The sequence below is a fragment of the Rhamphochromis sp. 'chilingali' genome (assembly GCF_963969265.1).
Source record: "Rhamphochromis sp. 'chilingali' genome assembly, chromosome: 5".
Lineage (NCBI taxonomy): Eukaryota > Metazoa > Chordata > Actinopteri > Cichliformes > Cichlidae > Rhamphochromis > Rhamphochromis sp. 'chilingali'.
This window is the reverse complement of record NC_137932.1, coordinates 42,418,731-42,428,602: the sequence shown is the minus strand read 5'-3', so window position 1 is coordinate 42,428,602 and position 9,872 is coordinate 42,418,731. Positions and strand designations below refer to the sequence as shown.

The 9,872-nt window shown below is 42.0% G+C and overlaps 1 protein-coding gene across 1 annotated transcript; it reads right to left on the bottom strand.

The window, feature by feature from the left end:
• Positions 1 to 808: 808 nt before the first annotated feature.
• On the bottom strand, positions 809 to 9,567 carry tomm70a (translocase of outer mitochondrial membrane 70 homolog A). Its single transcript, XM_080882169.1, has 12 exons — positions 9,238 to 9,567; positions 7,582 to 7,755; positions 7,001 to 7,127; positions 6,796 to 6,905; positions 6,555 to 6,703; positions 6,072 to 6,279; positions 5,675 to 5,809; positions 5,483 to 5,590; positions 4,315 to 4,431; positions 3,855 to 3,952; positions 3,637 to 3,759; positions 809 to 2,480 (listed from the first exon to the last, which is right to left on the bottom strand). The coding sequence occupies exons 1-12, from the start codon at positions 9,469 to 9,471 to the stop codon at positions 2,327 to 2,329; spliced, it is 1,737 nt and encodes a 578-aa protein (XP_080738295.1). The 5' UTR covers positions 9,472 to 9,567; the 3' UTR covers positions 809 to 2,326.
• Positions 9,568 to 9,872: the final 305 nt, after the last annotated feature.

Below are 9,872 nucleotides of genomic sequence, written 5' to 3'. Positions count from 1 at the left end.
GCAAACTGTCAAAGTTGCTGTCACAGCTTTACACAATAAAGAAATATAGAAAATTTAATACAGAGTTTGTAACATAAGTCAGTATTAAACTACTTCACTGTTATATCCTTACCTCCCAAACAGCTGTTCCTAAAATATTTCTGCACATAATTACTGGTATACTTAAATACATATTAGAGAGCAAACACCATCACACATTTTGACTCGAATAATAACAGAAAGTTGCTCTTAATGAAATGTTAAATTGTATTTCTTGTCTGGGGAAATATCACAGTGATGTTTTTTATCAATCCAATGTAATATCAGTAGGATGTCCTGATATCCAGGAGCTGCTGTCAGTGGTCAGACATCCAAATATTTTAGGGGTTTCAACTTCGTCATGGAGCAGCAGTCCCAAGAGTCCACATTCATATTTATGGTGCCAGAGCTTTACCCTAAAGCATCTGAAAGGTCACGCTTAAGTGTTTTAATAGATTAGCAATTTTAAAATGGCCCCTCAGAAAAAGATCTAAAAACAGCCCTGTCTTCATAAAATCCCTCACAGGAAAGTTTGCACAATTCCTATTAAACAGATCTGGGAAGGTCAGCTGTGAGGCCTTTTAGGAAATACTATGAAATGACTCTATAGTCTGTTCAATAGACATATCTTTAATACTTACGTGTGCTACTTAGCAAGAAAATCAGAAAAACTGTAAAATTCTATCAAAGTTTCAGATAATCAGAACGAAATTTAGTTTCTAACTACAGGGGTTTAAAAACAATGTGCTGCACAATCTGGGTGAACAGAAATGATCAGATGTAAAACTCATTCCAAGAATTATAACTTTATTAGGACTCATTCTTTCACTTTGGTCACCACACGTATGGTAGATGCAGAATGTCAGTGATATCAAACAGCCAAAATCTAGTTCACATCCATGTTCTGAAGGTTAAGTAAATATGGTTTTAGTTGGAGTCCGTCTCACCAGCTGCAGCTCAAAATGCATGATTTGGTTCCTTGGCATCACCACACATGCAGTGATAGTGTACTGGGGGTGAGACTAATGAATGTCACAGAGAACGGGAGCTTTTTGTTGCATTTTTTTTAAAATGCTCCAGACGTACAATCATCAGTGGTGCACAGATGCTACTTGAGAACCAAACCACACACCGTACCAAGAGATTCTCAGAGCTGCATAGGCTGGAGACAATAAGGCTCGGGTTGTTTGAAAAGGAGAGATGAAAAAAGCAAATTAGAATTAAACCACCGTGTTAAGTATTCAGTCAAAAGTAAAAGGAAATGTAGCATGAAGAAGAAAAAAAAAATCACAGAAACTATAAAAAGAATCAGGTTTCCCAATTTACATGAGCTGGGGAAAAACCACTAAATACCCTTCTGACACAAGAGGCAACTTCTTTTAAAAAAAGAAGAAAAAAAACTAAAAACAAAGTTGGCTAAGTTTGTCTAATCAGTGTTCTGCAAAAAAACAAAAGCCTCAAAAAGGGTTTTCCTAGTGTTCAAGACAGCACGAGCATTGCATTTACATTAATTTATAAAGTGAACATGCTGCACGAAGTATATAAAAAAGCAAACAGGCAATCCCACCATTTAAAACGAAAGAAAAAAAACTTTGCCTAAACTCTGTAGGCTTGTATCCTGGGATCAACTCCAGCATTTCAATACAGACATTGTACATTTGACTATAATTTTAATCTTGCATTCAGAACTGATACTGTATGTTACAATATGGGAGTAGGTGGACACAAACACTTTAGATCAGCATCAAGTAACAAGTGAACAGTCCATTGGAACTATAAAGCTCTCACAGTATTGTCTGTCGATTTAAAAGTGTCTCCAAACCCTTGTGGGTTCAACAGACTGAACATTTCAATTCTCTCTACATCTTCTGACACGTATACGTCTCACTCATCTACACTTTCCCTCCATAAATGACAACCTTTATTTTCATTCTGAGCCATAAAAAAAAAAAAAAAAAAAAAAGACAATGACGCCATTGTGGAATTAAGTGTCAGCATAAAGGGCGGTGTTGGTTAAAATCCACCCCCCACCCCAGCCACCCCACATCCTGATAAACCACTGAGTCTACCAGAGACCAGGATCATAGCCTCGGTTTGACTTTGAGTACAAATCTGGTTTCCATGAAAATAATCCCCTTCAGTGTGACGTAAACAGTATATATTCAGGGTTTGTCCTTTTTTTCAAATTCCCCCCCATATCATCCAGTATTTATTTTTTAACAAATCAAAGTGAAGTCAGACAGTTGCACTTTTAACACAGTTAGATTCAACAATGAAGACTGAGATTGGCGATCCATTGGCAAAACGGTTACAGAGTCGGAGGTTTCAGCCCGTACTTCCTCGCCACTTCTGTCTGGGCGTAGGCGGCGTCACATAACGAGTACAAGTGGGCCATCTCCATCTCTGACTTCGCTAGGTTAATTGCTTTGTTGAACATCTCGATCGCCTTGTCAAGATTGCCCCTATAAAAAGAAAACACTCCAGTTATACCAAGCACTTGAAAAATGTGTAGATTTGATCATTTTTACCACCACAGGAATTTTTTCCCAGGGACTGTGTTTCCATAGCAGTCATCAGAGTTTTAAGTTCTTGGAGGCATCATCTTACTCCCAAAAGAGTCCCATAATGTAAGATAACTAAGCCGAGTGTGGAGCTGCAGCTACACATTTGGCTGTGAACTGCTGCAGTGCGAGGTGGAGGCCACCACCTGCTAAAGCCAACAGAACCACATCATCTAAGAAAAGCAGAGATGAGATTCTGAGACCGCCCAAGCAGAAGCCTTCCTTCACTTGGCTACACCTAGAAATTCTGTCCATAAGATCATGAACAGAATCAGTGACAAAGTGCAGTCGTGGTAGAGTAACACCCACCAAGAATGAGTTCGACTTATTGTCGGCTAAGCATACCAAGCTCTTGCAACGGCTGTATACAGATCGAATGGCTCCTAGCAACGGGCCAGACAGCCTACGACAGGCGCCAAACACCTTGTGACCACAGCTCAGTACAGCAGCTTCAGCATTGAGGCGCTCCCGATACGCTGAACTGTTGTTTAGGCGAGTGCAGAGGACAGTCAGCACCCGTTCCCTGACCCAAAGGTGCAGGGGAAAAAAAACAAAAAAAAACCTCTTGTCAATCGTGAAAAGCCCCAATTTACAGGGAGCAAGTTGAGGGAATACTAAGATGCCCACCCCAGCCCACAGCCTCCCACCACGGGCAAGTCTAGATTGAGACAGACTGGTTACACGATTACAATATTTCCTATTCCTCCTTTTCCTAACATTAACAAGGGCTCATCCAGACCCAGGAACCTGTCACACCTGAAGTAAGAATCAGATCCTTAAACCGCAAACATGATGTTTGTAACACTTCAACCAGTCTGTTCAAAATGGTACAAATATATTCCTTTAGGGGCAACACAAAAGCACAAAGCGCAGCAGCTGACTGCTTTCTCTCATTTAGTGTTTTATAAAGAAGAAAAATGCACACTATGGGACTCCTAAAAACATCCTGACAGAAATACCAGCATGCTACCATTTTTATCTTTGTACAAGTGAAAACATTACAAAGCAGCAGAGAAATCATCCCTGGGAACAAACACTCACATACTGTGTGACTCACCTTTGAACTTCAATGGTTCCCATGGTTTCATAGGCAAAATCACATTTGTTGTCGATCTCAATTGCCTTACTGATGAGGTCGAGACCCAAGTCGAGATCCTGTTTCCACTGAAGCTGCAACAAACTGCAGACAGAGCAAACAACATGTCACATTTACACAAACAAATCAGAGACATTATATGGATCAATATAGCCACATAACAGGGGAGAAACCCTTACCCCTTGTGGACATATGTTGTAGCATTGTCTGGTTCCAGTTCAATACACTTGTCGTACATTTCATCGGCTTTTCCAAATTGCTGCTGATCAGTCAAAGCCTGAGAAGTACACAGGAGGACTGGTAAAAACGTGCCCACCAGGCATGAAAGCGACACTTTCCCATCCCAACAGGATTATAATGCTTTCACAAAATTACTAAAAATAAATCAGTGCACATATTAACCACATTTCCAAGCAAATGTGGGAAATGTTAAGGATTTATGGCTATTTTGAATACATATCATGAGGAGTTGGCCAAATCAAGATAAGCAGTTTTGTTACAATAAGCTATCACAGAGAAATAGAAGACTGCAAACAAGTATTAAAACAGAACAGAAACACACGGTATTTCTATTTCATGTGTTAATGTAACACTACAGCCTGTCACATTTTGTTTATATCCATCTCCAGCCGAGCATACCTGAGCGTAGAGAGCGTAGCCCTCTGCACATTTTGGAAACCTCCGGATAACATCTTCAAAGCCATCCATGGCTGTCTGTATTTGTGAAATATTACTTCCAGTATATGCTTGTCTGTACTGAAGGACAGAAGAGTCAAATGAAAATGATAAATGGCACAGACAAAAATCACCATATGATCATATAATGAATAGAAATAATTAAACATTTAAGGCAAAATCAGGCAGTTACAGACAGCAGGAACTGGGACGCTCAGACCATTAAGAGGAAACTGAAAGTGATCAGTGAAAAGTGGGATATGCTTGAGGACCAGAGAGCAGGTTTTTCAGGCTTTATCTCAAACATGACTTGCATCCAAACTTTCAAAGACTTCTGGCATATCTTCCAGGTCTCCTCATACCGTTAGCCATTCCTGCTATTTTGGAAAAGTTACCCTAAAATTCTCTCTTCTATTGTGACTTTATATCAGCGCTCCCCAACCTTTTGTGCCATGGACGGTTTAATGCCAGACCTTTAAGCTGTTGCGGATAAATACAACAAAATAAGACGATACGATAATAATACTACAATAATAATAAACGTGACTTCACTGTGTAATTGTGTAACTTTATTAGCAGCGTCCTCCTAAAACGCACCAACAACACTGAGAGTAACATCCTCCTCTCTGCCCCTTAATGTACTCTGGTCGCTATGGTAATATGTAAATATTTCTTTCAAAATAAGACGCACAACTACAACACGAGATTAGACCCAGGGAAACCGGGTTAACGATAAAAGCCCTGAAAACCATAACTTTCACACCCGAGCCTCAACTCTCACGGTCCGGTACCAAACGACCAGGCCACGGACCGGTGGTTGGGGGCCGCTGCTTTATAATATTATATATGTAGATTACTCAGACACACCGTCTAAAGGCTTAAGGAACCCTGCACTGTCTTGTTGTCCCTTTTATTTTGTCACCATCACTTTGGGACTGCAGGGTGACCTGTGGAGTTCTGCCTACACCCTGCTGGTGTGTGGCGGTTCTGAATCAGTGCTGATGTGGACTGATCTCTCCAACAATCTTACCTTCTGTGATTTTTGAATAGTTTCAGATAGTGGTTGAACCTGTGCATTGTTACATATGAAGAGCCGCACTGCTTTTAACTTTGCCTTTATCTGGTTACTTACAAGAGCAAAGCACTTCTGTGCCTGCGCCAGAGCAGAGTCAGGCCTGAGCAGGATGCACTGATCAAAGTCTACCACTGCCTCATCCACCTGGTCGAGCAGGATCTTCAGCTGAGAGAGAATACATGCATAACTGGATGTTAACAGTTATTACACCAAATCAACAGCAGGTTACTAGTTTACCCTCACTCGTACCTGCCCCCTGTGATGATACACATCAGGGTTCCGCGTGTCGATCTCTGCGGCCGTGTTGAAATCCTGTGTAGAGAGCATTGGCTGCTGCTGCTGCATGTACATGCTTCCACGCTTGATCAGCGCATTGGCCCTCAGCTGTAAAGTTCAGATAAGAGTACAGAAGGCTTTTTAAGACTCCTGTAAAGAAATGGTTTTTGGAGCTTACAAATTATGTGATCTAAAAAACAAGCATGCTCCCAAAGTCACAACTTGGTAAGCCTATTCATCTTCTGGCTAAAACCTAGCTTGTCAGGCAAAATTCTGCAAGAAGTACAATAAAATTACCCGAGACCGTTATTTGACTTTTTAGTCTTTCCACACAAACAACCAAAATACCCCAATAATAAATCGTCTGTACCTTCACGTTGGCGTCCTGCATGTTGATGACCCGATCCAAGTCGGGCTGAGCAGCAGTAGAGTTTCCAATCAGAAGGTAGAAGGTGGCGCGCAGCAGCAGCGCCTCAGCGGTGTATCTTCCTCCTGACTCGATCTCCTTGGTGCATTCGCTGATGATTTTGTCATAATTTTCCTCCTCCATGTACTGTTTTGCCTTCAGGTACCCAGAGCTAAGCATATAGGGAAAACTATTACCTACAGAAATGTCTCCTAATGAGCACACACCACCAGTTTTTAAATTAGCATACCATGACAACTTTAGTCTAATTAAGCCTGCCTGCTTTCGTTAGTCTAAATACGTGCGACAACATGCAGGTTAGATTTGAATTATTCTTCTCAAGAATGGTGCCATAAATAAACACAGTGCTACAGATTCTTTACATTGTTCTGTAACAACAGAAACCGTAGGTTATGAAAAAAGTTTGGATTAAGAAGATATGCCAACCTCTCTGAGACCTCTGCTGCCTCGCCCTCCTTATCCTTGTCTTCGTCTTTCTTCTCCCCCTTCTGCAGAGGCTGGGAGATTATGTCATCAGTGAAGGAGCTAAAGTACGACTTGATGAACTGAGGCGAAGGCATCATTGGCTCACGGTTCTGCAACAAAATGTTTTTGGGAAAAAGAAAAAAAAGTTCAATGTGAAGATAAAGGCAAAGAAAACTGAAAGTGTCTGAAAGTGAACAAACACCTTGTACTTCTCTTTGGCCTTCTCTTTCCCAAGCTGCTTTAGCACCTTGTCTGCTAGCAGCATGCTCTGTTGGTTCTGGAAGGCCTCGAGAATACACACCGCTGTGACATCTGGAGATCACAGGAGAAAAACGCAGCAGACTGTCAATGAGAGTTGCACCTCAAAAGTTAAACTTGGAACAAACATTTTTATAAAAACATCTCACCCTCTAGACACTCCTTCCTGTTTTCTAGTCTCTCCAGAGCTTTAGCCCTCCTGAACAGAGCCTTCACATAGCGTGGATTCAGCTCAACAGCCTTACTGCAATCCTGTACCACCTCTGTCCACTTCATCTGAAATCAAAGGTTCAGTTAAGTTTTAATTTGAAACATCCCTGCTGTGTCTCAATGAGAGATCACTTTAACCTCTCGCTGAGACAAAATGAGATACTTTGTGCGGTAAATCCTCAAATATAAAAGAGGAAAGTTAAGACTCAAACACAATCTTGTCCAAAGAACACGAACCGTTTACTTCTGCAGGAGCCGACAGAAACCACAGTTTGTTTCATTTAGCATGCCATCAGGGTGTGAGAACAGCAGGACTTTTTAACTAAAGCCATTTTAGGTCCAACCCAACCAGCTTAACCTAGTGAACATCTCTGGGGACAATATCTAACTGAGAACAGTAATAACACTTAAACTGGGGTAGCTGGAGCTCAGTGTACACATTATGCTTCTGAAAATGTGCCTTTAATTATTTTTAAACTCTACAACAACTTCTGCATAGTTTACAGGATGTTGTGCCAACCTGCTGTTCGTAGGCTGCAGCTCTGTTCTGGTAAAACGTTGACAAATCCGACTTCTGCTCTGTGGGGCACAGAGCAATGGCCTCTGTGTAGCACTGTATGGCGTTTTCATACTTTCCAGCTTTGAAGTACTTGTTGCCTTTGTTCTTAGATGCTTGGGCCCGATCCAAAGGACTCTAAATGAAAAAACAAAGAGAGAGGACAATTATTGATTTGTCCAATAAACTGGAAACGTGACCAAGGAAACAAAAAAAATTTATGACAACTACGCAACAACTGGCCGACAGTCTGAGGTTTGCCGAACAAATTGGTGAGCTGCTGCAGTAATTATTGACACCAAGGGCACACTGAATGCCTGATTATGCACTGCATGCACAAATGCTTTTCCCCACTCTACATAACACCAGCATACAACCAAAAACTTTAAGTACACGCAATTAATTTCACCCAAAACCTCAGTAGCATGCAGAGTCTTGGTAATTTCACCCTGGATGCTTCCTTTCGCTAGAATAAATACAGAACTCTTATCTACACTTTTACACTGTGTCGAGAGCAATTAGTGTGATCATTTTAGAGGCCTTTGGAAAGGCACAGTAGGTCCTGTGCCATGTCTTGAGCCACTCATAATTTCTTAATATTATACTGGGAAATATGTGGCAGCAAAGTATGTAAGGCAAAAACAGAGTTTGTACGAAAGTTAATATTTAGTATGACCACAAAAAAGACATCAGGGTTGATTATACACATAACCAGGAATGGCTTACAGGCATACTTAACAGAAATATGTGCATTTTTTGGTTATTTACGTCTATTTCATAAACAAAAATGAATTTCTCGCTCAAGTAAATAAATCCTACTTTACAAAAACAAAAGAGTTTAACATGTGTTTTATTAAGGTCCTGATGATTTTCCTGAACTAAGAACAGAAACTTCTGTATCTACCTAATAAAACGTTGGTCTTTCATCCATTTCAGTTAGAATTGTCCTACCCATGTGTGTCACCGTTTTAAGATCATGTAAAAACTTTAGTAAGATGTACATGTAACAGAAAGTAAACCGAAAATGTTTAACATCTATTTAAAACGCACTGGCTTCATTACACTGTTTAGCAAATACAGCCCATCACTGAGGACATTATGCATGACAGTGGAGAGTAAATGAGGTGACAGTCACCTTTGGCTGCTACACTGTCTCTACCTAAAACAGACTCGAACCATCCCCGCCCAACGTCACTTTCTGGGAAAGCAGCCTTAGCCAGCTAAACATTAGTTACAAAACTCAAACCTCATTTCGGGTAATTATTATTATCATGTGGTTGATATCTATTTTACCGCTCAGCATCGGGAATTTTGGCGTCAGATACGGACGTTTTTCAAGTCTTTTGACGCAAACATTTGCAGCCAGGCATGCTGACCTAGCTACTGTTAGCTTGAGTGCTAGCTCTCTAGCGATTAGCATAAGCTAATCTGGCTCCAGTGGACCGGCTGCTGCCGGCCTTGCACTGCGGAGGTAGAGCAGCTGCTTGGAGGCGGTAACGTCCGATGTCCTTGACTGTATTTTTATGGCAATGACACGGTTAGTCAGAAGAGTGTACCCACTGCACGGACACCCATCATGCTAATGTGGTAAGAGTGAAATGAGGGCGGCAGAAGCGTCACCATGCTCTCCTGCTCTCGGCCGGATCGAGATTCGCCGTCCTGGCCCTGCACGGGGCTGGCGCTGCCTTCAGGTGTTTTCCGCTCCCCGGTCCCCTTCTTTTCCTTCGTCCTGCTGCGGTTCCATAGGTAGACCGCCCCGACTCCGAGTACTATGGGAGCCCCCACTAACAGGGCCAGCTGCCACCGGGGTAGTCCAGTCCCAGACTGCGGCTCGACTGGCTTCGAAGCAGCCATGATGTACAAGTGAGCAATAGTTAACCAGCCAGCAGCACCACCTCCTGCATACAGCGTGACCGAGCTCGGCTTCTTCTTCCCGTGCTCCGCGAGGTCACAGACACCAAGGAATCATGGGATACTAAGAGAAGGGAACCCACGGGGCTGAGTGTAGTTGCAGTCTTATAGTGACGATTTGTAGTCCAAACATCTCCAGACCACCAACTACCGCCTTTCCAGTGCAGTTTGTAGGCTAGAACAGAGAGGTTTGTTATGAACCACTGACCACGTGGACCAAGCACTTTGTTGACTGATATTACAGCGACGCCTGCTATATTATTAAGACTGCATAAACAATCAACAGTGATGGCTACGCTACACTTTAGCTATCAGCGAGGGAGCTAATGTAAATAGCAGCAGTG

Excerpts from the sequence above, each read along its gene's own strand:
- tomm70a (XM_080882169.1), bottom strand. The coding sequence starts at position 9,471 with ATGGCTGCTTCGAAGCCAGTCGAGCCGCAGTCTGGGACTGGACTACCC. Across the intron at positions 3,953-4,314 it reads GCTACGCTCTCTACGCTCAG|GCTTTGACTGATCAGCAGCA; the intron begins GTATGCTCGGCT and ends TGTACTTCTCAG. Across the intron at positions 3,760-3,854 it reads ACAACATATGTCCACAAGGG|TTTGTTGCAGCTTCAGTGGA; the intron begins GTAAGGGTTTCT and ends CTCTGTCTGCAG.